At 64.6% G+C, this 26,753-nt stretch overlaps 1 protein-coding gene across 6 annotated transcripts; it reads right to left on the bottom strand.

The window, feature by feature from the left end:
- Nucleotides 1-1,785: 1,785 nt before the first annotated feature.
- On the bottom strand, nt 1,786-26,527 carry GPSM1 (G protein signaling modulator 1). Of its 6 annotated transcripts, none has more exons than XM_079112520.1 (14): nt 26,380-26,527; nt 19,784-20,005; nt 18,770-18,905; nt 18,194-18,336; nt 17,728-17,851; nt 17,347-17,462; nt 16,928-17,083; nt 16,017-16,125; nt 14,813-14,936; nt 9,525-9,595; nt 8,619-8,798; nt 5,329-5,485; nt 4,629-4,837; nt 1,786-3,279 (listed from the first exon to the last, which is right to left on the bottom strand). In XM_079112520.1, the coding sequence occupies exons 1-14, from the start codon at nt 26,445-26,447 to the stop codon at nt 3,073-3,075; spliced, it is 2,022 nt and encodes a 673-aa protein (XP_078968646.1). In that variant the 5' UTR covers nt 26,448-26,527; the 3' UTR covers nt 1,786-3,072. The 6 variants fall into 6 exon arrangements, with proteins under 6 accessions (XP_078968646.1, XP_078968647.1, XP_078968651.1 ...); XM_079112521.1 differs by having other exon boundaries at nt 8,631-8,798; XM_079112525.1 differs by lacking the exon at nt 26,380-26,527 and adding an exon at nt 22,238-24,828.
- Between the last annotated feature and the right edge of the window lie 226 nt (nt 26,528-26,753).

Raw genomic sequence — 26,753 nt, 5'->3', positions numbered from 1 at the left:
CCACCTCCGAGAATCGGGACCAGCATTTGGTAAGGCTCAAGTGCTGGCCACACCTGGTGTAGAACTGGGTCTAGAAAATCTGCTCCTATGGGAAACTGAGGCCCATAGTGTGGACTTGTGTATTCACTGTGCCTTTTCTGTATTCTGATGCTCTGACCTGGGCCTTGCTGCTCTGGGAGACCCACCCTACTGGATAGCAAAGGCTGTGACCCCTGCCTGTCACCTGCAGAGCCCACACCTCTCCGTCCCTGACGGGCTCACACCTGGGGACCCTTATCACCCTGGGCCAGGTGTTGCTCAAATGGGCCAGTCCGTGTGCTCGGAGCCCCCTAGAATTCTCCAAAGGAGCCAAACCTAAGCTGGTTGCCCCATCCCTCTGTCCCCACAGGAACTGCAACGGAGGCCCCTCCCACCCACTCCGCCTCCACAGACCCAGTGCTTCCCACCTGGCCTGGCCTGGCCTGCTCCCTCCCCTTTTGCAGCAACCTCCTGTTGGCCTCTACACCTGAGAAAAAATCAAGCCGGTTGGGAAGTAGCCTGGGAACTCCCAGGCCTGTCCCAAGGCAGCTGTAGGGCCTCCTCTGGAGGAGATAGAAGCATCAGGCCAGGGGGGCCTGTAGTCAGGGAAGAGCCAGACCACACTAGAGTCACAAAGTTCTTTCCACAGGACGTCTTGCCCTTTTGTGAGCCGTCCAGGACTGTGGCCTCCGAGAGCTGGCAGGCCCCGTGGGGTTGGGTGGCAGGACCTTGGATCACAGACTTTCAGTGGGCTGGGTTCTCATAGTATCCCACCCCCATGGGTGCCTCTCCTTGCTGTGGCTACCTCACCTTTTCTCCCGTTCCACCCGGGAGTAACAGTGGCCACCCCACTGCTTGCTGAGATTGCACCTGCCAGCACTGCCTCCAGGTCTCCAGACCAGCTCTGCCCTGGTTGCCAGGAGACAGCCATGCCAGTCCTCCTGCCCCAGCCCTTGGGACGTTGGGCCTCCCGTGCTCAAGGCAGGTGTGCGGGGGAAAGAAGGCCTCCCGGTCCAGGCTGGCCCTGGCAGCACAGTGGGCACTGGGAATGAGCACATCCTCTGGTATCCTGGTCGCTGCCCACCCCATTTAGGAGACCTGTTTTCTCTACTGGCCTCCTGCCTCTCTCTGAACAGCAGGGAGACTGTCTTGGCTGGCTTTTCTCTTGGGTGGGGACACTACGTGGGCTCTGGACAGCCTGACCTGGACCTGGGATGCTAAGGGCTTCGAGAGACAGTGCCAGGCCTCAGGACCCAGAATCGGGGCAGGAGTGTCCAAGTGCTTCTTGGTAGACAGGATCTGCGAGCACAGGCCAGCTGTGGCTGCCTGTGTCCAGCAGCCTGCCAGTGCTGCTGGCCCTGGCTGAGAGCCATGGATGCGCCGCATGCACACTCAGACGTGCTGCAGGCTCCTTCAGTGTGTCTGGACTTGCCTGCCAGGCTCCTGTGGACCTGGACTCTGATGGTCGGGGGCAGGGGCTGACCTGGTGGGGAGGCTGCGCACAAGGTCGTGGCTGATCTCCTGGCCCACCCTCCCTGGGAAGCTGACCACAGCGGTGGTAGGTGAAGGCCCTGCCTGGGGATGTGACCTCTGCGCAGCGGATGGCTTGACTAAGCCCAGCCTTCCCCAGACGCCTGTGGAACCTGACAGCGTTCAGCGGTCAGGAAGGGTAGGGCAGGGCAGGGCTGGGTGGTGGCAGGGCACTGCACACCCCCCACACTGGCAGCCCAGTCCCAGGGCCCCCCACTGCTTTGGCAGAGACGGCACTGACCTGGCACACTTTATTTTTCAAGGGCGGGTGGGGAAAAAAAAGTACCTCTCGGGCCAGAAAGGACCCGTGACAACGTGGCAGACACGTGCGAGCAATAAATACGCATGTACATTCAAGTATGAGGGCTCCCGGCCCCAGAGACCCAACCTTGGGGTATTGCCACCTCCACACGGTCCCCGTGCTGAGCCCAGGGTCGCCCTCCAGCTGCCCTCGCCCTGCCTGGTGCCCAGGCTGTACCACGGGTGGGGCACAGACCCTCCCCAGGCTTGGGGAGGCACCCCTTGCTGCCCTGGGGGCTGCGAGGTCACAGGCATCCCTCAGACTGGTCCAGAGGGCTGCCTGCAGGAGGCGCCCAGGCCTGTCTCGCAGGTCTGCAGCGGGTCCTGCCCTGGTCTGGGTTGGGAGCTTGGTACCCTGTGGACCAACTCCAATGTGGGGGCTGGTCTCCTGGGAGAGGTGATGCCATCTCCCCCAGATGGCAAGGTGCGAGGTGCTCACTTGGAGCCAGCCCACTCTGGTGCCCTTGCTCACCTAGCTTGGTGCCACCCTAGGCCCAGTCCCCTTCTGTGTCGCTGGCCTGGAGGTCTAAGGGCTTGGGGCTTAGGAATGGGTGTTCCTGCCCCCACCCTTCTCTCTGCGAGTGGTGCCAGGGCTGAGCCCTTGGGTCCCTGTGGGCCCAGGACTGCCTGCTGGGGCCAGGGACCGTGGGTGGCCCTGGACCAGGCTCTCTGGCTGATGACCTCTCAAAGCAGATTACAAGGGGAGATGGGCTCTGGGAAAGGAGTCTTGCCCTGGGGATGGAGCATTGTCCCCTGCGTGGCTACCCCAGGACCAGCTGGGTGACAGAACATGCCTGTGTCCTGGCAGCCCCCAGAGAAGACCCCTCTGGGGGCTGGGAGATGGCAGGTTTCACATTTGGCAGGGCTGGGTGGAGTCCTGGAGGGAGAGGGTCGGGAAGCACCAGGGCTTGGGGGCGACATGCTGAAGGCCCGGCCTGGGCAGAGGCAGAGCCAGGCAGGCCTGCAGGAAGCATGGGCTGTGTGGACAGAGTCATGCCCTCCCCACACAGCAGCTGCGGTCTGAGCCTGCCGCCCGGGGCAGGGGCATGCCATGGGCAGTGTGCCCAGCTCGGCTCAGTAGGAAGGGCTGGGGGCTCAGAGCCGGTCCTCAGCCATGGTTTTGGGAGGACTCAGCTTCTTGGGGGCCATGGCCATGTGGACAGTTGTGAGCCCCCAGTGTGCAGGAGCAGGTCTACAGGGCAGGCCTGGCTGTGGCAGGAGGCCTTAGCTGGCCCCAGGCTGGCACTGCTGCCGGGGCTCCGGTGGCCCACTGGGCTCCTGCTCTGGGCTCCCAGTGAGGTCCACGCGCTGTTCATCCATGCGCTTGGCCTGCACCCTCTGGATGAGGCTGAAGAAGTCCTCGTCCGGCATGGTGGGACCTCGGGGCAGTGCGTCGGGTGGCGGGCAGCGCTGATCATCGATCCTGGAGGACTGGGCAGACATGTGTAGGTTGGTGGGCTTGCCCTCCCTAGGCCCTTGGGGAGCCTGTCCCAACACCCAGAGGTTGGCAGGCTTGCCAAAGTCAGAGGCAGTGGGCACTGGCTCAGAGGCCATCTCAGGTCTCCAAGCCCACCTGGGAAATTAGCTCCAGGGCCTGCCTGGCTTCTTTGCTGGTGCTGGGATCCTGGACATGGACAAGTCTCCTGGGGCTGTGTCCCCCGAGCCTGGGGCTAGCCCACCCAGCAAAAGCAGCTGAATGATACCTGGGGCTTGGAGGGAGCCCGGCCTGGGAGTCAGCTGCCCGAGACTTGCTGACCCCTGGGGGCTGGCCTGGGTGTGGCATCCCTCAGCACTGCCCTGGAACCTGGTTTAGCCCTGGACTGACCCTAGTGGGCCTGTGGGGTGGGGTTCCAGGGCCTGCAGTGCGGAGCTCCTTCAGGATCCCCCTCGGGGTGGGTGGCTGGCCCCTCGAGGGCCCTGCCCGCCCTGGCATGGCGAGGGGGTGGCTGGAGGGGCCTCTGAGCTCTTCAGGGCCTGGAGCAGAAGAGACAGGAGCTGGTGGAGCCGCTGGCGAGTGTGTGCAAGTGGGCGGGGGGCTCTTAGCTTCTGGGGAGGGGCTGGCATGGAGGCAGCTCCTTGGATGCCTGGCACACAGCCATGGTCGCATCTCCTCTGTGGGAATGAAGATCGGATCTGGAAACCTGCTGGCCATTTTCCAGAGTCTTCTGACCCCGAGACCCCAGAACTCCCAACCACCGTCTGCCAGGCCCAGCCAAAGGGTGGACAGATACACCCTTTGTGAGCCCCCTGCTTAAGGCCTGTCCTGACCTGCCTCCTCCATGCTGGTGAGGCTGCCCACCTGGCCCATCCCAGAACTCGCCCTCTGACCTTCATGTCCACTGTGTGGTCCCCCAACTGGCCAGCAGCCCCAGGGTCTCCCTCTCTCTCACCTTGGTGCGGTGGGCCCTTGACTTCCTCCACCCAGATGTGGAAGCTAAAGGGATGCCCCTCGGCCACATCCTCGGGTGCTGGCAACCCTGCTGCAAGCCCCTACCCAGAAGGGGCAGCTGAGCCGTGGGGTGTCCTGGGCTGCTTTTCCCGGGACCCATCTCCCTACAGGTGGAGGCTCCCAGCAAGGAGGGCCTGGCAGAGCTGCCTGGATAGGCAGTGACCCTGGCCTGCAGCCCTGCCTGCCGCCTGTAGCTTCACCTCCTGGAGGTGTCCCTCAGATGGGGCTTGAGACCGAGGGCCGCAGCTGCCTCCCTCACGGCTGGCAAAGGGCCCACAGGCCTGCGCAGGGCTGGGCGAGCCCTGGCCTGGCCCCCGGGCTGTGGGCCCACCTGGTACTTGATGAGCATGTTGAAGAATTCGTCTCCGGGCTCCTGGGGGTCTCCATCACCACGGAGGTGCCCCACGTTGTTGTGGGTGATGCGCAGCCCAGGCAAGCTGCCCACACTGGCCCGCTGATCATCCAGCCGGCGACTCTGAGAGCTGGCGATGAGGTCGAAGAGCTCCTCCGTGTGGGGAGAGGCTGTCACGGAGGGCTGGGCTGCAAGGGGCAGTGGGTGAGGCTGGGACACACTGCAGGCAGGCCTGACACTGGGCCCGGGCCAGCAGGGGGCTCTGGCCTCTGATCCCAGCCCAGCCCTCTGCTTGCTCCTGGGGGAGAGGGCCCTGGGTGTCTGCTGCCCACCCCTGCCACAGCTACACCACCTCCAGGGGCTTCTAGGAGGTGACAGGAGAAGGCCTCACCTCCCGCGCACTCTGAGGCTGCTGCTGCACCCTGGCAGTGTGTTCCGGAGGGGTGGGGATAATTACATGCTTCCCAGGATGCAGCTTTGGAGACCAGTGCGGGGGGAACTTTCTGCTATAAGGGGCACTTTGCAGCTGACCTGGCCCGCCCTTTGGGGCAAGCGCTTTGTGGGTGCTTTCTGGTTGGCACTGGGTCTGGCTGAAGACACTGGTTGACCTGGCAGCAGGTGCGGGGCTCAGGGACCACCCACATGTAGGCGGGACTGAGGCCCAGGCCCCTGCACTCACCAACCCTCTCCTCCAGGGTGGGGGCAGCTGTGGCCTCGGCAGCCCCCGCCTGGCCCTCCTCCAGGGAACAGCGCTGGTCATCCATACGGCTGCTCTGGAACTTGCTTAGCAGGTCAAAGAAGCACTCCTCCTCGGAAGACGAGGCCCGCGGTATGCTCTGGAGGGACACAGAGTCAGTGCAGCTGGCCCTGCCTGGCCCAGCCCGCAGGCTCCGGGGCTCGGCTTGGGGCCTGGGCACCCGTCACACAGTCCTAAGACCAGAGCTGCGGCCAGGGCCCTCACCCACCGCCCCAGCCTGCCCCTGCCGGTCAGCCCGCTCTTCTCCTCCCGTGGCTGCCCCCTCAGGCCAGGCCCCATTCTTCTACCCCACAGGCCCTGCCCCTGCTCACAACCTGCCACCCCTACCCACCCTCTGCCAGCCTCGGGTTGGGATGGTCCCCGTCTAACCCAGTTCACAGCTGCCACCTCCAGAAAGTCTCCCCACACGCCCCCCAGAGTCCCGCCTGGCCTGGCCCCCAGCCCAGCACTCCAGCCCCTGCCCAAGGAGGGGACAGGAGGGGACAGGTGGTATGACCTGGCTGTGGCAGGCAGGGAGTTGGAATAGCCACTAGATACACACTTCCAGTGGTCAACCTGGCAACCATGTGGGTGGACCCAGCCTCATGGGGCCTGCTCTGGGCCCCAGAGGCTACAGAGGGTGGGGACGTCCCAGGGTCTTCCCACCCCCAGTAGGGAGGGGCAGCAGGAGCTCCTGCACCCCTGGGCCGTCCATCAGCCTCACGGGCTCTTCCTGGGCTGTGTGAGCCTGCACAGACATGGCCTGCTGAGTGCCAGGCAGGAGGCTGAGGCACAGAGAGGCTGTGTGGCATATCCAAGGCCCCCCAGCGGCAAGAGCAGAGCTGGAATTGGGACACAGGCCCTGTGGACGACCCTGTTCCAGGACTGGGGTTAGGGCTCTGAAGGCAGAGGGACCCTGCTGAGGGGGCCTTGGGCAGGGGGCAGTCGTGCTGGCATGGAGGAGAGCCCCCACCTGGCTCTGGGCCTCAGGCTGACCCCACCCCTTCACCCCACCTCCTGCACTGCCCGGGGCTTTGTCCTCCCTTAGGCCTGAGCCCCTACCCTGCCAGAGCCGGTGGGAGGGAGAGCAGGCATGCAGGAGCCAGGTGGTGGACTGCCTGCACTTGGGCTGAGCCCGAGGAGCCCGCAGGCCTGGCAAAAGAGGGGTGTCACACAGGTGCCTCTCAGGAGGAGGTGGGCTCCTTGCCCTAGCCCTCGTGTCTGACCCAAGCTGGACTCCAACAGGTGGATTGCTCAGCTGGGGTCCCCCGGGTGACCCGAGCCAGACTGAGCCAGACCTTGCCAGACCACAGCAGCCTCCCCTGGGCCCATTGAGGGCTCAAGAGATAGATGTACTAAGGCCCCACCTGGCCCCTCACCTAGGGGGCAGCAAGACGTCACGGCAGAGCTGTCTCCAGGGCTCAAGACCTGGGACTGGCCCTGCCTGCCAGCTCTCTTCCATCCCAAGCTGGGACCAGCTCTCCAGGGGTACTGCTGACCTGTGCAGGGCATTGTAGGGCTAAGACCCAGGGGGACAACCTGGACTGGGTGCCTGCTGCAGGGGCTCTGCAGGCACAGGCCCAGTGTGAGTCTGGCAGGGCACACTCAGGAACGTGGAGGCCACCCCTTGCCCCAGCCTCGCCTCATCCCCCAACCCTAGGTCCTTTACACTTGAGGTTCTGAGTTCCTCTCTACATCCCACTGCTTCAGTCAACAGGGACAGACCTGGCCAGGTCCACTGACCCTGGCCAGCAGAGGCCTCTGTGCTCCCCTGCCTCTACTGCACCAGGGACATGGGGCCCCACACTCACGCTGGATCACGGCGCCCTCCGGCAGCAGCAGCCAGGAGCAGTGCAGGGCGCCTGCACGTGCAGCCACCTCCTGCCCGAAGCACCAAGTGTCGCCTCTGCCTGCCGGGACCCACGGGCTCACCCGACGCTTAAATAGGACCCAAGCAGGGCTCAGCCTCCAGAGCCCGCCCTCTGCTAGCTCACTTGCTGGAGCGCGCGCACAGCAGCCGCTCCGTAAACACTGAGGTGGATTCCCTGAGCTCAGCAGAGCGCTCCCTGGCTCCTGTGGGCGGTCACGCTGGAGGGCTGTGGGGGTGGACGGCTTATTTGAAAGCCCTTTCCCCACCCGATACCAGGGCCCTGGGCTTCCTTCCAAAGCTGGGCCACCTCTTCCTTCAGCAGGTTCCCAAGGCAGCTCTCGGCACTGGCAGTGTGGCCTGGCCTCCGCCCCGGCTGGGCTGGGCGCCCTGCTGACCCTGGACCCTGGCTCCTGTGGGCAGCCCCAGCCAGCCCCAGCTGCATCTGCTGTGGCCTTACTCGGAGCACACGGAGGAGACCTCCAGGTTCCCAGTGTCCCTAGCCTCTCCCCGGGACAGAAGCGGAGCCCGGATGGAGTAGAGGCCTCTCACCACTTGCAGGAAGTGGGGCCCTGGCAGCCTCCAGACACGTGGCGCTGAGAATATCCAGCACACCCACGCCCTCCGAGGGCTGGGAAGGTGCTGATTAGGCTGCGGAAGGACTATTTTTGATGATTTTGCAGCTGGTTTGATGCGGGTGTCCCCAGAGGGTTCCAGGCTGGCCTCTGAACCTGGCCTCTGTCTCTGTGCCCCTGGCCCCCCACCAGCTCCCTGCGACCTGGAGAGGCTCACCGAGCCCTGGGGATAGTGGGAACTATAGGCAGCAGGAGGCTAGGCCTCTACCCCACACCTGCCCGGCCACCAGTCTGTGACTCCACTGTCCATTCACACACCTGGCCATCAGCCCACTCTATCCCTCCCCCTCTATAAGTGGCAACAAAAGCTGACCATGGCCACTGCAGGGTGGGGTGGGGTCTCCTAGACCCTGACCAGGAGGAACCCTGCAGAGATGCCAGCTTCCCACTGTGCCCTCCTTCTGGGGGAACACGCTTTTGTGACTCAGGGGTGAGTCCAGAGGGTACCGGTGAGGCAGGGAGAGGGCCAGCAGGAGAGTAAGGCCACCTGGAGACTGAGAGGTGACAAAGGCAGAAACAGGCCCTGAGCCAGGCTGACCTGCCATGCAGAAAGGGCCCCCAGGGCACCCCGGGACGTCCCCTGAGGCCAGGCAGCAATGCTTTCAGACACTGCCCTCCACTGAGGGGCCACGGGGTGGCATGGGGCCAGGAGGAGGGCCAGGATGCCCACAGGGACCCATCTTCCCAGCACGACCAGGCTGGCTGTGCATCCTGGGCTGCAGGGCACCTACCGTGCGAGGTACCTGTACTCTGATGTCCGAACTGTCCAGTGGGGAGTGGCTGCCTCCTCGGGGCCTCCTCTCAGCCATGTCTGGTCCTTCCTGGTACTTCCTACTCCTCATGGGGAGAGGGAGCGAGTCCCTGCCTGGGCCCCGCCAGTCCCCTGCATGGTGGGTGTCTCCATTCTGCTCCTGGGGAGGGGAGGCCAGTTATGGGTGGGGCCGTCCTGGACCAATGTCCCCCATCTTGGGATGCTGCAGGAAGTGCCAGGAGGGTGCGGTAGACCTCGCTTCCTGGGTGCATGCAGTATGCAATGGGTTCCCCAAGGAGAGGAGGCCAGCACAGGGCCATGTGGCCCTGGGTGGGCGGGGCGACTCCCTAAATGTTAGCCTTCCCACTAGCCAGCGATGGTGGCTATGGTATCCCTGTGCCATGACCCATGCTGGGCCCCAAGGGCTGACCACAACCCATCCTTGTTACACTAGAGGAACAGGATGCTCAAAGGGGTCACGGCCTTGCAGGGGTCACAAGGTATCCACACCTGACCCCCCAAATTGTATCTCTGGGGTTCAGTGAACCCTGCCAGCTTTTCCCCTTGGGCAGAGCCTGAGTGGTCAGGGATAGAAGAGTCCACGGGCTTACCAGGACTGCAACCCAGGGGCTGGTGGGGGCACCTGGAAGGACATGCCTGCCCTGGGGCACACAGCAGACAAGAGGGAGGAGCAGAACCTCTGGGGCTGGTGGCAGATGGGCCATGAACAGCCTTGGATCGTGGGGGCACATCTATCTCCCCGCGGCTGGGCTGAGCCAGGCAGTGGCAGCTGGACAAACATGCACCCCAGTTCATTAACCTGCCGCCATATGCTGGCTGCCATCCCCTGACGTCCATCCCCTGCCTCCCACCGAGCCTGGCTCACCCGTTCTGGGGGGAGTCTCAGCAGGTCCCAAGTCTCTGCACTCAGTCTCTGTGTCCTCTTGGGTCTGGCCCCTGGAAGACAGCGGTGCCTGGTCAGGTCATGAGGCCAGCTGGCCAGGCGGGCACCCTTGGGGGACTGAGGATTGGGCAGTACGGCACCCTGCTCTCCGACCACGCAGCCCCCCGTGCGCACACTGACTGCACAGTGGATACCAGACACTCCAGCAGGCGGTGGGGTCGGGGGACTGGCCCTGCTGCTCCCCATGCCTTTCCAAAGGATCCGATTCTGGACAGGGCTGTCTTCCCGCCTGCCCAGACGCCCTTCCACCATCCTTGGGGCCCAGAGGCTCCACTCAGTTGCTTCCTCTGGAGCCAACGCACCTCCTGAGGCCCCCTCACACTCTGGCCTGGGGGCAGGGGCTCTTCTGTGTCCACTCCAGTTCACTGTGGGCAGCCCAAGCTGGGGCAGGAGTGACAAAGGCCTCAGAGGAGCCCCAGGTCAGCCCCATGCAGGGCCTTCCCCTGGGCTCCTTGGCCCCTGGGAAGGGATGACTGAGAACTTGGGTACTTGGCAGCTGCTCATGGGCAGGGCAGGGGGCTGAGCCATGGGACCCCATGTCCTCTCAAGAGAAGCTGCCCAACCCAAGATGGCCCAGCTGTAGACTCTGCAGTCACCACCCTGACAAGGGGCCCTGGGCTACCCTGCAGCTGGACTACCCCCAGACCTCTGTCCCAAACATGCCCTGGGTGGGGAAAGGGTGCAGTTCAGTCCTGGACCCAGTTAGCAGGCCCTAGCACAGGGCAGTTCTTGAACTGGAGATTCAAGAAGACGAGTCTGGCCTCGGGCCGGCTACTCACTGAGTGCCTGCAGGACAGAGCTAGCCCGGGAGAGCCAGACTGGCAGGCCCATCCACATCGGGAAGCCAGACCAGAAGCAAGACAACAGACAGCATAGCATGAAGTCTGCAGTGCAGAGAACCCCTGGCCAAGTCAAGGGCCATGGGGCTGGGCTGGGGGACGGAGGGTCAGCCCTGGCCCCTCTGAGGAGGTGGATGGTGTGCAGCCAGCCAAGGAAAGGCTGCAGAATGCTCCAGGTAGAGAGCAAGTGGGAAGAGCCTGGTAGTGTGGGCACCCCCAGCCCCTGCCTAACCCCATGTGCCCTCCCCATGCGCACACCTCCCCAAGGACACTGCCATGCCAGGAAAGGCCAAGCCTCCTTTCCTGGCCTGACAGACCCTCACCAGACAGACCCTTCACCCCTGTCCTCCTGGGATCCAAGCACCCGGCACCCGCAGACACATGCTGGACACAGCCTATCACATGGTGGTGTGTGTCCAAGGGCAGGGCTTGGGAGGCAGGGACCTTTGGATGGGTGGAGTGTGGACAGGTGGAGGTGCCGCTGGCGTCAGTGGACACTCAACCATCCTGGCACTGCCCACGTGGGGCTCACCTCATACAGCAGCCCTGTGGATGTCTGCAGCAGGTCACCACTGTGCCAGAGGGCAGAGCAGCCAGGACCTGTGGCATGTCCAGAGGACAGCAGGAAGGTGCCCAGCAGGGAGCCAACCCTTTAGCCCAACCCTTGGCCTGGGGCTTTCAGCCCACACCCCCAGGACACCAGAGGAAGGGGAGCCAGCTTGTCAGTCACATGGCCCCGGGAACACCTGGGCCTGGGGGACAGGGCTGGAGCACAGCTACTCATCTCAGCTTCCCCAGCTCAGCCAGGTCATCCCTCAGCATCTCTGCCGAGGCTCAGAGGCCAGAAACCACCTGAAGCAAGGCAACGGGCCAGCATGCCACACAGCACGCCCAGCTCTCGAGGCCCCCAGGTGTCCCTGCCGGGGAGAGCGGGTGTTGTGTGGGGCTATTGGCTGGCACCCTGCAGAGACCAGGTCTCTGCCCCTAACTGGGAAGAAGTCTGCCTCCACCCAGACAGGGCAATGCTAAGGACTGGCAGAGTGTGAATGTCCAGGGGCTGCAGATGTGCCCAGGAGGATGTCGGTGGGCAGCAGATGTTACCCTAGCCACCCAGTGAAGCCCCAGCTAGGCCCAGCTATCAGCGCCCCCAAGCCTGTCTGTGGCATCTAATGGTGGGTTCCTGAAGATGTGGAGAGGACAAACAGAGGGAACCAAGGACTTTGGGGACTCAAGCTGGTCCCTCCAGAGAAAGTGCCCAGGTATCCCTAGAGCTAGGCAGTGGCCCAGTGCGACTCCTGCAGGTGGAAGAAGAATGAAGAGCAGCCATGGAGAAGCAGGGGAGGCCACTGAGCTCCCCATCAGGCTCTGAGTTTGCCCCTCCCTGAGGAGGCACCAATCCAGAGGGCGCTGCCATCCAGGAGCCTGTGGAGGGGTCTGGCCAGGAGGTCAGGAGCCAGCCCCTAAATGTGCCAATGTGGTCCTGGGCATCCAGGATGTGCCCTGTCTGTGCTTCTCCTACCCCCAACACCAGGGCCCCAGACCATGGCAGTGGTGGCCAGGGTCCTTCCTCTGCCCCTGGAGGCAGCCTGGCTGCTGGCATGTCTTGGACTGGCACACTGAGGCTGAGGGGACAGGATGGGGAGCATCAGGGCTCACCGTCTGAAGGTCTGCCAGTGCCCACCCACCCCGGATTAGGCAGGCTGGTCTGAGGAAGAAATGGAGACAGTCCGAGGCCACGTGGAGCTTGGGGGTGGGAATGCCACGGGAGGCCCCAGGAGAGAGTCCGCTGGAGAGCCAGGAGGCCCCTTACCACACCCAGTGACACCCTGGCTCTGCCTCTCATGCTCCCCACAGTCTGGGGACAAGACGCAGTCTCTCCACCTTGTCTGCAGGGTGCTGTAGCTGCTGTGAGCCACCTGGCCCTCCACCAGGAGTGGCCTGGGCAGGCCCTGGCTGCAGCTGCAGTGAGGTGAGGTGCTGCTGAGAAGCAGCCTGTGTCTATCTCTGGGTGAGCCGCCTACACAGGCCTGTACAGCCGGGAGGCCCTCCGGGCCCCGCTGAATGGACCTTCTGTCCGGAGTCCACAGGGTTCTGAATCCAGCCACCTCCAAGAGTCGCATGCCCTTGGCCGAGCTGCCTGACTAGGGGGCTCAGCCCTGATCCCCCACAGCTGCCCCTCCCTGAGCACTGCCCTGCCCCGGCCAGTCTGACCTGCACACTGTCACCACCGCTTCTGTGCAGAGCACCCACGTCCGAGGGTTGTCCCTCGCAGCCCACCCTGCCTGCTGCTGGCAGCTCTGATGCTCTGAGATCCCAGTAGTTCCTCTTTCATCCGCCAGAATCTGACCCCTTCTCACCCGGCTGGGACCTGGGTCACCGTCCCCTGCCCGCCACTGCACCCAGCCTGCCTCTTTGGTCCCTTCTTGTGAGGGCTGGAGATCACACAGGTCTTGTGGGGCTGCTGCTTTGCCCTCTGGCAAGGTGGATCTGAGTTGTCAGGGTCTCACAGGGTGTACCCTTAGAGATGCTGGGTATGGGCAGCAGCTTGCAGGGAGGTGCCCCACCAGCTGGGACACAGGCAGAACTGCACAGGCTAAAGGGCAGCAGGTTTTCTCCAACTGCATAGAAGCCCCCTTGTTCGTATCAAGCCAGAATAATAAAACTGGGGCCTGGACACCAGGCAGTCCAGTCCATCTGCCATGGGGGAGTGCAACCACACCCACCACCCACCCACAAGGTGAGCTAAGCCCACCCCACACCCAGGCACTGCCGGCCCCTGCCCACTCCCTGCGCCGGCTCCCTCAGTCCCTCCTGTGAATTCCCCTCAGCCTCCTGTCCTGGGAGGCCCTCCTCCACCCACTGGGTTTGTCCCCCAGATGCCCCTCTGGCCCCCGTGTTCCAAACCACTCTGGATATGCATCTGCCCAGCCCCAGCCCCACCAGACAGTTTCCGGAGACCAGGGCCAGCCCACCCCCAGTACTCAGTTTGGCTGAATGAAGTGAATGAACCATGTCAGTCCTGCAAAAGCCCTTCGGCCACTCCCTCCACCCCAGCACAGGGTCCAGACCAGTGTGGCCTCTGACACCCTCCCCTGCCCTGCTCACCTGAGTGGGGGTCTGCCCCGGGGCCACCCAGACCCTCAGGGTACAGACCTGCCTTCAACAGCTGCATGCCGGGGCTGGATCGCCCCAGGCCCAGGGGCAGCCACACTGGAGCACAGACCTCACCCCCACCGTGGTCCCAGAATGGATGTCCCCAGCTCCACTGCAGCCTGGCCGTTGGCAGCCTGGCGGGAGGAGGCTTCCGGGGGCCCCTGGCTGGGAAGGGTCCAGCACACAGCAGAGCAGAGGAGCCAGTGTGGAGGACAGAAGCTGCCTTGTCCCGGGGCATTCACCCATGACACGCCCCCATTCCTTGGCTCAAAGGAAAGCTTCAGGAGGACATGGAGCTGGCGGCCTGTGTGGGAGCCTTCCCAGAAGCCGCCAGCCCTGCCCCCACCTGCTGCAGGGGCTCCTGGAGGGTGGTCGTGCTGGCCAGGGGACATGAGGTGGGGACCAACAGGCAGCTCTCTGGGCAGAGATGCCTGCCCTTGGGAAGCCCCAGCCCTGGGCACCAGGGGCCTGCATGGTGCACACATCCCTTCTGGAATCTTTAGGCTAGGGCAGGGGGTGCCCACAACGCAGAGCCCTACGGGGGCAGAGGCGGGACTCCTGGAGCTGGGCCTCCCCACCCAGCGCCCTCATGTGCATTGATCTATTTGCTTTGCAGGGAACATTCAGTCCCTGCGAGTGCTGCGCTGCTGAGCTGCATGGATGGCCAGCAGTCTGCGAATGAGGTCATTAGGGAGGCCCTGGCCTGCCCTGGGCCTCACCTGATTAGAACCCCAGGCACAGCCCTTTTCCCTGGTCAGCCTGATGGTGGCCACTCTCCCCATGTACTGCTCTGGGAAGGTGGGTGGTGCGTGGGAAGCCCTGGCGCAGACGGGGTAGTGAGTGGCCCTCTCCTGTCCTTCCTGCCATAGGCCCCAGGTGCTCCATGACTGTCGTCTCCAGCCAGCCCCCCCTGCTCTGCCTGTCCTGTCCTGCCTCCTGCATGCCCATGTCTGCCCCACCTCTTCCAGCAGCCCTTGACCCCTGCCCTGCCTGGGTGACAGCGCCCCACCTCGAGGCCTCCTTCCTTGTGTGACCACTGTTAATGCTCCCTCATCCAGGGAAGCCCCCTCCTCATTCCTTGGCCCACACTGTGCTCCCTGCTAGACTCACTCCCAGTGCCCTGCTGCATACCCTCCCAGATGCAGCCCCAATCGTGGCCCAGACTAAGAGGAGAGCCCGTAATGAACAGGACCCCCCACCCTCAGCCCAGGAACTCACCCTGGGCCTCATAGCCAGCCAGGTCGGGCTTCTCTGCAGCTGCTGGGCTGGTGAGTCTGCCCAGGGCCAGCTGCAGCTGAGCAACATTCATGCGGGCTGTGAGCTCTCCGTTGCGGTCCCCGATCTGCAGTAAGCAGGGGCAGGTGAGACTGGGGCAGGGCGGGGCTCTACTGGCCAAGGGACGGTGATGAGCCCACAATATGCCATCCCTGACTTTCTAGGCTGACCCCTGACCTTTGGGTCTCCGAGGGAACTGGGCCTCACTGTGGCCTTGGGTCTGTCCCTGGGTGTCCCCAGCAGTCCCATGAGTGCTCAGAGTCTCAGACAGCCCGGCCCTGTGCCATTGGTGTCTTCCTTCCTGGGCACCCTCTGGTGGTTGGTCAGCTTGGCCAGTCCCAGGGACCTAGTCTGCACCTCAGGCCCCTGAGCCTCACAGGGACCGTTCTGGGGCATCTGCCTCGCTCAGAAACGAGTCGAGCCAGAGGGCATGGGGACTCCTGCATGGAGCTCAGAGGGCTCTGGAGGCCCCTGCCTGTGCTCTGGGGACATGAGGGCTGGCCCTGAGGCCCCCAATGGAGAGGCTCTCTGCTGCTCAGAGACCTCCTGTCCTTCCTCACCTGCACTTGGGCAAGTGCAGGCCTCACACACTCAGCGACCCCCATTTGGGGCTATGGTGGTTGGGCAGACAATGGGTCCATCTTTAGCCAGGGAGCCTGAGGGTCCACTAGTGATGTCCCCACCCTGTGATAGGACAGTCCTGGGCATCCTCTCAGGGAGGTGTCCAGCTGAGGGGTCCAGAAGAAGCCTGCAGGGAGCAAGCCTTCGTGCCCCCAGGCTGCCTCTGGCAGGTCACCCTCAGCTCAGTGCTGGGCATAGGCATCCCACGGCCCACCTGGCCCAGTACCCAGGGTTTGGGGTAGGGAAATCAATAGAAGGACCCAGTCATGGGTCCCCCGGAGGGAACAGTAGCAGTCTAGGGGTGGAAAGCAGGCCCCCTGCCCTCCATACTGCCCCTGCCACACACAAAAGCAGCAACCAGGCCTCTAAGGCACCTAGTGACCAAGGTGACTGGTGCAACCCTGAAGAGACAGAGGGGAAGCGCAGGAAGGACACCACGCCCTGCGGTCTGCAGCAGGCCAGCAATGCCCAGAGGGCCCAGATGCCAGCAGAAGCAGTGGGGCCCTGGGAAGGCAGGCCCGCTCACCTCCTGGGAGATCTGCAGGTGCTTCTTGGCGAAGGTCAGAGCCTGTGCGGGACTCCCCATGGACACGTAGGTGTTGCCCAAACTCCAGCACGCACGGCCCTCGCCCACTCTGCAGAGGGAGAGAGTCCATGCCTGCCCTCCCCAGGTGTGCCCCATTCCAAGCCCCCAGGCCTGCTGTGGGTCCAGACCCCCTCATGTCAATTGCCACAGCTGGAACCCCAGCCCCATGGGGCTTGTCCCAAAGGTTACCACAGGGCTCCCAGGTCCCAGTGGCATGGAGAGGACTGCAGTGACCACAGATCCAGCCAGCACTGGGAGAGGCCCCAACCATCTGTGCCTGCTCCTCTTCCCGTTAGAAGACAAACTCAGACGTCCCAGCAGGGAAGCAGCCTGCCCTGGAGCCAGTGCTGCCATCAGGGGTGGGAGGCAGGCAGGACAGCAGCTGGCCCTACAGTGGCCAGCAAGGCGGTCTACCCTGAGGCTCCCTCCACCCTGGGGTCACGCAGGTGTGGGACTTGGGGCACCCAGCACACCCACGCTGATGTGCCGGCACCACCTCTGGCTCCAGGCCATTGCCATCGACCTGGAGGAAACCCTGGGGCCCCTCGAAGGCAGCCAGTACCACGACCCTGTGACTCTGAGCCCTCTGACCCCCGGCCTGTGCCCAGGGCTGTACCTCAGGGATGGTGTTCACACAGGCATGGTGGGAGCGACAGGCCCGAAACGGGGGCAGCCCACCAGAGTGTGCTGAGGGTCCCTGTGGGCACAGCCCACAGTAGGGGCAGCTGAGGCCCAGGTGGGGCAGCCCCGCTTGGGGCGACGCCGGCAGTCGTGCCACAGGGGCTCAGGCCGAGCTGTCTCTCCCCAGCCACTGGACCCCAGCCCCTCCTCGCCCACGTCCCTATGCACACCTGTCGGCCAGCTCCTGGGCGATGAGCAGGTGCCGTAGGTGGTACTCAGCCGCCCGCTCGTAGTCCTGCAGCAGCGTGTAGGTGTTGCCCAGGCTGTAGCAGGCCTGCGCCTCCACCGCCTGGTCCCGCAGCTGCCGGGACAGCTGCAGGGTCTTCCTGCGCAGAGCGGGAGGGTCAGCCTCCAGGAAGCAGGGCCCACCGCAGGTCGCCTGGGCCTGATAACCCTGCTCTACCTGGTGGTGACTGCTCAGGCCAGAGACGATGAGATGGCCCAGAGCTCTGGCACAAGCCGGAGCCCCCGCCCCATTCCTGGGAGACTGGGCGGTCAGACTCCCCACCTGGGGTGGGTGCCTCCTGGCCTGGTGTCCAGTGCTTCCCAGGACCACCCTCTCCCTGGGGTGGGTCAGGGGGCTTCCTACTTGTAGTACTCAGCGGCCACATCAAAACGCCCCAGGAAGACGTGGGCATTGCCCAGGTTGCTGTAGGCCCTCCTCTCAGCTGCCTTGTCCCCAAACTCCTTGGCGATGGCCAGGCGCTGTGGAGATAGACCCGAGACCCAGGCTCACAGAGCAGCCTGGGCCTGAAGGGACAGGCAGGTGCTGCCTCCCTTGCCCAGGGTGGCTGCCCATGTCTGTGTGCCTGGAGGAGCAGCCAGGAACCATAGGATCAAGCTCAGACAGAGTCGGGGCTGGGTGGTGCCACCCTGCACTGCCCAGCTTGGAGACTGCCAGGGAGCCCCTAGGGCCAAGTGTAGTCTGGCCCTGCTGCTGCAGCAGCCTCACCTGGGGAGCCCGGCTCACCTCCTTGTGAAAGGTTGTGGCCTCCGTGAAGTTCCCCAGCAGGTAGTGGGTGTTGCCCAGGTTGCCGTAGGCCCGGCCCTGGGCTGCCCGGTCGCCCAGCTCCTTCACCAGCGACAGGTTCCTCCTAGGAACGGAGTCCAAGTCTGTCCCTGCTGGCTCCAGGGGGCTGCCTCACCCACCTTCCCAGGAGAGGGTGCTGGGTGGCCCTCTCAGGGTGTGCCATGGACACAGGCCATGGGCACCTGGATGGCCCTCTCAGGGGTGCCATGGACACAGGCCATGTGCACTTGGGCTCCAGTGCTGGCCGATCTCTGGGCTTGGTCAGGTCCCACCCGTCCCTGAGAGGTGAGTGGGGGGTTGGCAGGTGGGGACTGGGTGGGGGCTGTGAGCTGGGTGGGGGGGCAGCACAAAGCTGGGAAAGCCTCTGGAGAGAGAGCCAGGACATGCCCACTGCCCCGCCACTCACTCGTAGAACGCGGAGGCCCTGCGCAGCGTCTCGCGCACGTCAGGGGGCAGGTGCCCGGGGTCCTGTGCGGCGCTGCAGCACAGCCGCTTGCCCTTGGCGTGGTACACGTTGCCCATGTTGTACAGCGCTCGCGCCTCCCCGACCTGCGGAGGGCCTCACCCAAGTCAGTGTCCTGCGTGCAGTGGGCCCTGCAGCTGTTCCAGAGGCTGGTGACTTCCAGGGTGCTGCCCCTCCTTCCAGAGCTCCCCACCCTGACAGGCCCGTGATGGGCAGCACTGCAGGCCAGCCGAGCGCAGAGCAGGGCCGGCCCCGCTCCCGGAGGAGTCAGCCCCGCAGCACCAGCCGTTTCTGAGGGGACCTGAACTCTCCCAAGTCACTAGGGGGGTCCCTGTCTTCCCTCCTGTGGGGGCAGCTGAGTGGGGCTGAGTGGTTCACTGCCTGCCCACGCCCAGATCTGGACCTGGGCCAGGGGGCAGGGGTGGGAAGAACAGGTGGCGAAGGAAGTCACCCCCTCCCCCGTCCCCTGCTCCTGGACTAAGCCCTCCCCCGTCCCCTGCCCTTAGGCCAACCGTCTACCTTGTCCCCCTGCTCCTGGGCAATGTCCAGGTGCCTCTGGCAGCAGACAACAGCCTCATCGAATCGGCCTAGAACCTTGAGGGTGTTGCCCAGGTTCCCGCTGGCCTTGGCTTCCCCCATGCGGTCACCAATGGTCCTGAAAGACAAAGGAGTGAGGACTGGTCAGGCCCCTGAACCCAGCAGGGAGCCTGGGCAAGTAGCAACAGGCTGAGGGCACAGCCTAGGGCTGACCAGGAGCCTGAATCTACTGGGTGAGGCTGGGAAGGGTCACTTCCTGTGCCGCCTGTCCCTGCTGTCCCCTTGCAGCCTGCAGAGTGGCCACAGGGAGTTCAGGCCTGCCATGGCCCTGCAGCTATTAGACCTGGGGGGAGCCCGGGAGAGGCCAGCTGGCAGCAGGGGCCGGCTTTGCCACAGCCGGGTCAGTGAGCCTCTGCTGCAGCTGCTGGCACCAGACGCTGGCGGGTGTGAGGACAGGATGTGGAGTGCCTGCGCGGCGGGGGTCGTGTGGCAGGGCTGGCAGGGACACCGCCTCCACCTGGAGGTCAGTGGGACCTGGGGACCTGGAGGAGGAGGAGCTGCCCAGGCATGAGGCAAGATGGGTGCCCTTCAGGGCACAGCACAGATAGAGGCCCAGAGGCTGGAGAGCTTCAGTGTCCCTTGAGGTGGGGTGGCCGCCGGTGCAGGAGTGGGCGGCAAGACCACTGGACTCGGGGTCCACAGGGAGAGCAGGGCAAGGAGTGAGCCCAGTGCTCCCAGGTGGGGAAGCGGCAAGGCCTCTGGTGGTGTGAGACCTGGACACCACCAGGGACGGGCACACATGGGACACAGCACGGGCCACACCCTTCCCACACACAGACACACTCAGCTCCAGCATGGGCCCTCGGGCCTGCCAGATCCCAACCCGCCCCAGGCAGGGGGCCGCGGGGGTCCTGTGCCAGGCCTGCTCATAGCCGCCCACCCCCTCCCCGGACAGGGCAGTGTCTCCCCTTGGGCCCGCATCCTGCAGGCACTCACCGGGCCAGCAGCAGGTCGTGCCTGTGGAACTGCAGTGCCCGGGCATGCTCCTTCAGGTAGAAGTAGGCATTGCCCAGCTGGCTGTAGATGGCGCTCAGCGTCTGCAGGTCCTCTGTGCCCACCTGCACGGCGGCCTCGAAGAAGGCCACACCCGCCTTGAAGTCGCCTGCCTTGCACAGCCGCTCACCCTCCAGGGCCAGCTCCAGGCAGGAGGCCTCCATCCTGGCAGGGGGAGGCATGGCATGGCCCACCGGTGCAGCCGGCCCTCGAGACCCAAGCTCCTCCGAGGCCCCGCCACCCCATGCTCACGCATGCCTCGCAGCTTCCCTCACCGCCTGCCCCTGGCCACCAAGGCCAGGAGCACCACCGGGGAGGGCATGGTCAGGCCACGGTGGCCAGTGCTTGACGTGGCCAAGCTGCCAGAAGCCGGAGCAGACCCCACCCCACCTTCCCCAGATCTCAGCAGCACAGGCTGAGGGTGCCAGGAGCCCCAGGTTCCCAAGAAGCCCTGGGATACACCCCTGCCAGCAACAGCCACGAGGCCACAGGATAGACTGCGAGCCTTCCACCTTCCAGTAGGAGCACGTGCCACAGTCCCCGTAAGCCCCCAGCCTCCAGGGAAGATGCATGAGAGCTGAGGTCTCCCGTCTTGGGACGCTGAGAAGCACTCACAGCTACGGCCGGGACTGGCCTGAGAAACAGCTGAGAAGTGGACGCTGCTGTGCCCCAGGATGAACCCAGTCCCCTCAAAACCATCCGAATTTACTGCCATGACTCCTGCCCACTTCCAGGGGCCCGGTCCCCTTAGTGAATGCCCATGCTTTGCTGGAGGCCTACAGAAGCCCCTGAGCTCACAGAGGAACACACAGCCCTCAGGCCCTGGGGCATCTCAGAACGCAGCGAGGAGGGGAGGGGGGACACATGCTGGGATCTATTGGTATCTTCCCCTCCCTGCTGGAGGGCCCTGGGCTGGCTGCATGGCCCCTGGATCCTCAGTCTGCTCTCCTGTCCTGCCTCAGTCACATGGGCCCGAAGCCTTGGCCCTGCTCCAGGGACTGGAGGGGTGTTAGCAGGGGTGGAGGGCACAACAGACGGACACCACCAGTGTGAGTGGCAGGCTCCAGTTTCCAGGTGGGAGGACAAAGGGCAGGAGAGGCAGCAGGAGGAGACAGCCGTGGGGAAAGGGTTCAGCAGGCCCCTGCGGGGACCTGGACAGGGGGCTTGGCTCTGGAGGCAGGCCAGCCAGTTGTCCTGGTTTTCTCTGTTGCTTTCTGAAGTGAATGGTTTGTGGAAAACCTGCAGAGTGATTTGCCAGCCCACCAAGTGCCCTGTTCCCCGCCAGGCGCAGCCCGCCCTGGCCACTGTGGCTCTGGTCTGGAATGATGGGGGTGTGAAGGGCAGTGTCTCTTGATTGTCTGAACCAAATGTCCCTCTGACACCAACGCAATGTCCCACTCACTCTATCCCCATGTTATCAAGAAAACAGGGCATTTTGAACTTTCTCAAGGTAACGGCACCATGTGAACAAATAGGGGGTGGATCCCCCAAGAGGCCAGCCTGAGTGCCCTGCACCCACAGGCTCAGAGCTTTCTGCCGGGACCCGCTGGCCTCCAGGCACGCTTGGCCATCATTCAGCTGGCCAGGTGCTCACTGAGGAACTACACCAGGCCAGGCCCAGAGCCCCGACTCATGGGTGCCACCCCTGGGGCCAGTGGGGGCTGGGCTTGACCCTGCTGGGCATCACTCTGGGTGCAGCAGTCCAGGGCAGCAGGCTCCCTGCCTCATGGCAAATGCTGGGCTGGGCTTGGGGCTCCTACCACCTCCTGCTTCTCCCAGGGACCAGCACAGCCCACCTGGCCTCTCAAGGGCCAAGGGTCAGGGCCATGGCCTTAAAACCAGAAGGCCAGACCTTCAGGCCACCCAGCATGCCAGGGTCGCCTACTCACCCCTGCCCAGCTCCTCAGCAGCCACCTTGCCAAGTCCTCTGGAAAAGGCCACCCAGATGCCACACCGGTCACAGTAATCCATGGTTGCCATGGCAACCTGCCACAGGACAGCTCCATGGCTGTGACCAGTGCCTCGAACAGGCTTCTTAATGAAGGGCTGTTTGTGCGCCCAGCCGTCTGCTGTCCTTCCGGCACTCGGGGGAGGGGACCTGGGGTCTGCGGCAGAGCGTCTGCTGCTGGCCAGGGAGTTACCTCCCTACCTCACTGTCCTCCAGGCCCGGGTGCAGCTTTGGCGTCCGCCTCGGGAAGGGCTAGGGCCAGAGGGAGCATCCACGTGGCCATCCTGGGCCTCCGAGGGGGCCTGACTACGCTAGGCAAGGTGGGAGCCACCTGGAGAGCACCAGATGGGGCGTCCAGGCCAGGCGCCCGCCCCTCCATCGTTCAAGACACCAGGTTCTGCGCCACCCTCTAGCGGGCACCCTGCCCCCCGCAGGGCACCAGCCCGCACCTCTTCCTCCGCAGGTGGCGCATCTTCTGCACGTACAGCCACAGCTCCAGACCCACGGGCAGCAGCAGGGGGCGGGGGCGGGGGGCGCCATACACCACCTTGCACACTGCTTTCTCGGCCAGGCTCAGGGCCACAGGCTGGCCCTCCATGCTGGAAGTGGGCATTGCAGGACCCCGCACCTCTCTCCCACCAGTCGTGTGTGTCCTAGGGACCAGCCTGGGGTTTCCCTGTTCCCCCACACCTCAGGGTGACCCAGGGCAAGGGTTCAGCAGCCTCTGCTCCAGGAGGAGCAGGAGGTGCCCTGGGGCCTCTTTTCCCTGGGTCCGGATGTGGATCAAGGGATCAAGAGCAGCTCAGAGGCAGGATGAGTGCAAACTGGGGGCGGGGGGAACAGGAGCTAATCCTCCTCCACCTCCTGGGGCTGGGAGGCAGCAGGGACCAAACCCAGCTGCATCTGTGCCCACCCAACAGTCAGCACCAGCATCTCGGCAAACTGACGAGGGCCTCGCCAGGGCCCGGGTCCTCCAGGAGCCCGGCTGCACACAGCAGGTGCTGTTCAGCGCTGGTGGATGCAGAATGGAGATGGGCACCACAGCCCCCAGGGCCAGCCCTGCTCCTGTCTGGCGTGGACCTGGCTCTCCCACCTGGAATGCCTGCCAGCTGCCAGGAGGGCCTGGCTAAGGGCTGGGCAGGGTCAGCACTTGGCTTCTCCTCTTCTCTCCAGGACCTGGTGTCTAGTCTGCTCCCACCTGACCCCAGCCTGGCCAGTCTGCAGGCTCAACTGACATGGAACACAGAGTCCTCAGCCTTGCCCAACTGTCCAAGGTAAGCTCTGGGCCCCAGTCTAGCCAAGGTGTGAGGCCACGTGGGGCTGGGGGAGGCCGTCCTTGGGTCTGTGGGGGGTTCTCCTAAACCTCCCAAGAGCCTGGCTGCCTCCTCAGTCCCTCCAGCCACTAGACTCATGAGGAGGCAATAATATGACCCTCCTTGGGCAAAGGGAGGAGACCCCAGAGTGAAGAGGAGGTGCCAGCATCCAGCTGTGGACAGAGGGCCACAGGGGCTCAGAGCAAGGTCTCGAATCCAGGGCCCCTCAGGGCAGAGCACTGGTGGGAGATCAAAGCCTCACAGAGACCTCCCCAGCTGGCCCACCCCTGAGTGCTGTCTCTACCTGGGACCCCGGGATTACCTGTGGAAGCTCCCTGCTGCCCTTTGAGGTGGGAAGTGTCTCCTGAGGTTGACAGTAAGGGAGTCAGAAACGGAAGGGAGGCACAGCTGGGGTCAGAGGGAATGGGACAGTGCTTATGGGGACTCTACTCCCTGAATCTTGGGGTCTGAGCAGAATCAGGAACCCCAGGATGGCAGGGAGGGTTTCCAGGCCCTCTCAGCCACTGGCCACTTGACTCCAGGACAGCTCAGCTAAGGCAGGCAGGGCAGGGCCTGGACCACCTCCTCCTTGGCTGGTACCTGTTGACATGTTGAACCCCAGATCCTGCACCCTCACATCAATAGACCCTCCTTGGGCTCCCAGGCCCTCCATCATGACTGATCTGCAGGCCACCACTTTCTCCTGCCCCCTTGGGGACTACGCCACCTGGTAGGGACAACTTCCTCACTCAGGAAGAAGATCCTAGAACCTCTGTTCCTCTACACCTCCTTTGCAGGCTATGAGACATTGCCTGTCAGTCACCTGTCAAGGTCTCATGTGCACTGGGGACCCTGAGAGCTGCAGCTACCCTGAGCAGACAGAGGGCGAGCTACCTGGATCTCCAGAAGGTCCATCCACCCAAGGTCTACCTGAACTCCCACTCAGGGTGCAAATCAGATGGAGGGTTCTCCAGGGCTGGGGGCTCAGTGCCCCCACTGGCCACCCCAATCCTGGGAGTAGGCAGCCTTCCCACCTAGGGTTTGGCACCTGTAGACAGATGCACTGCTTAACTGATAAGCAACATCCTCCACCTCTCAGAAGGAAGGAGACCTTGCCCCGTGCTGGGGAACCAGCCCAGCTTGACCCTCCCCACACAATGGCCCTGACCTGATCAGGACCAGGCTGGCCACCCAGCACCTCTCTACTTAACGAGGCCAGTGAGTGCCAGACCACAGCATACAAGAGGCAGGGTATCCTCTGCCAAGATCCCACCACTGCCACTGGTGTCCTGGTCAGTGGAGTGAAGACCAGCTCCCTTATGGCCAGCCTGGCTGCTGTGGTGACCATGTCCTGCCCAAGCTCTCTGGCCTGGCCTCAGTACCCAATGCAGCATCCTGGGAGAAGCCATCATCCCATGGCCCCACCTGAACCACATCACCCTGCTCTCCAGCCACTGTCCCTGATGGTACCCTGTCAGGTCTCCTGACCCAGCCGTTGACCCCCACCAGAGTCTAAGGTGTCCTCGGGTGTCAGCCATTAGCCAGTGCCCAGCTCCTACCAGGCACACCTGGCCCCTCAGTCCTGTTCTCCGCTACCTGAATCCTCACCTGCCTGCTCCCTCCAGGACTGTTACCCCTATCCTGGTCTCTGAGCCAATGCTCAGAGACCCCTGCTCACAACTGGCCACAAGTCCTGGCACCCTGTCTAGCCACCCCTGGAGAGAAACCACAGTGACTCCCTTCAACAGCCAAGGGAGGGAACGAGAGCAAGGGGCAGGGTGGGTTGGGGAGCACGCAGGAGTGGGAACTGCTGGAGAGGAGGGGGACACGAGGGTCACCCAGCTGTAGGAGACACCTGGGGGTCAGGCTTGCAGGGATTCCAAGGGCAGTCATTCCCTAGGGGCCCTGTCGGGGACAGTGCCTGGGGAGAGGGCTTGGGGTGGGGGCAGGGGTGGCCTCACAGGCCCTGCCCCACACCAGAGGGTGCTCCATCTCGGGGCCTGGGGCTGCTTCCTGGGTGCACCTCTAACAGGGCCACCCCAAGGTGGGTTCCCCTTATACCCCTTCCCTTCCCAACCCCAGAGGGGAGCACTTAGCTGCAGGGGTGGGGGCCAGGAGAGGAACACCCGGGGTTCCCCTTTCAGAGCTTCCCAGCCCCTTGCCCATCCCCCAGGCTGATGCACGGCTGTGCAGGGTCTCCCAGAGCTAAGGCCTGAACTCTGCTCATGTGCAGTCCTTATCAGCGCCTCCTCTCCTGGCAGAGGACCTGGGGCAGATGCCCCCCTACACAGTCCCATTCCTGGGCGCCCTGCGGGGAGGTCTTTAAGGCAGGCCTGTCCTCACACCCCTCCACCTGTGTGGGGCCAGGAGCCGTGCCAGACCGAAGTGTCTCTGAGCAGCACCACAGAGCAGAACAGGTGCTGGAGTGGAGAGGGGTACACTGGCCACCAGAGCCAGTGCTCTTTGGAGTGCCCAGCAGAGGCTGGCTAGGATCAGACTTCTTGGGGTCAGGCCTCCAGCAGGAACCTCCTAAGTATTAGGGATGGTAGGATGGCCAGAGGAAACCAGGACAGCGATCCCTCAGTCAGAGGCCTGTCTGCAGGGCCACTGCAGGGAGCTGGGCCTGCCTCTGGGGCAACCCCTGCCCAGCACTTGCCCACCCAGCCCTGCCTGAGGCTGAATGAACTGGCAGCACCCTGCCCACTTGGGGGACGGTGTGCCAGCAGCCAGGCCCAGTGTACCACTCTGGGGAACACCCCTGACAGCAGCAGCCAGGGCAGGGCCACCCTGTCATCCGCAGAGGGCATGGGCACAGAGCCCGGGCGCTGGCTGGATCACCTGTGAATCTGCCCGGAGGAAGGTGCCTTTTCAGACAGGCACACACCCACCTGGCTGGCTGGCTCCAGCCCCGGGGTTCCACTGGCCTAGGGCTTGGGGTGGCCACGGGACAGGGCCTCAACCATGTCAGCGGGTCTCTCTGGCCACGCCGCCCCCCGCGCCGGGCAGTGGCAGTGCCAGGCTGTTGGAGAGCTCTGGGCAGCGCCCGCTGCCGCGCCGGGCGGTGCAGCTGCCAGCAGAGCGGTGGAGGCGCCCGCCCCACTCGCCGGCCCGGGGAGGGGGCTGCGGGCAGGGCCACCGCGGCGGCGCCCACCGCAGCCCGCGCGGCGGAGGAGGCGCGTCCCCGCCACGTCGCGCGCCGCCGCGCCTTTGTTCCTGCGGCCGCCTCCCGCCCGCCCGCCCGCCGCCCCGCGCCGCCCCGGCCCGGGTCCGCGTCCCACCTGGAGTAGAGGCGCCGGGCGGCCGGGCCCGGGAGCTCGTCGGCCGCGGGCGGGGCGGGGGCCGCCATGGTCGGGAGCGGGAGGCCGCGGGTCCGCGTCCGCGCCCGCGGGAGGCGCCGAGGAAGTGATGTGCGCGGGGCGCCGCCGCCCCTCCCGCCGCGAGCCGTGATGTCACCGCCGCCCGCGCGCTGGGGAGGGGAGGGCGCAGGGGAGGGGGCGCCCACGGGCCACGGCCGGCGCGGGCGGGAGCGGGGCGCCCGGCAGGCGCAGCCTGCGGGGGTCGAGGCACCGGCGGGGCTGTTCCCCGCCGCGGCTTGGGCTGAGGTGCCAGCTTGTCCTTGCCCCCCGCCAGTCCTCCTCCTCTCCTCCTGTCC

This window comes from Sciurus vulgaris (genome assembly GCF_902686455.1).
Source record: "Sciurus vulgaris genome assembly, chromosome: 15".
In the NCBI taxonomy this organism is placed as follows: domain Eukaryota; kingdom Metazoa; phylum Chordata; class Mammalia; order Rodentia; family Sciuridae; genus Sciurus; species Sciurus vulgaris.
Note: the sequence above shows the minus strand (reverse complement) of the source record. Positions and strands in the feature narration are given on the sequence as shown.

Excerpts from the sequence above, each read along its gene's own strand:
- GPSM1 (XM_079112525.1), bottom strand. The coding sequence starts at position 22,401 with ATGCCCACTTCCAGCATGGAGGGCCAGCCTGTGGCCCTGAGCCTGGCC. Across the intron at positions 5,486-8,618 it reads GAGTACAGGTACCTCGCACG|AGCATACCGCGGGCCTCGTC; the intron begins GTAGGTGCCCTG and ends GTGTCCCTCCAG. Across the intron at positions 4,838-5,328 it reads CACCCTGGAGGAGAGGGTTG|CCCAGCCCTCCGTGACAGCC; the intron begins GTGAGTGCAGGG and ends TGCCCCTTGCAG.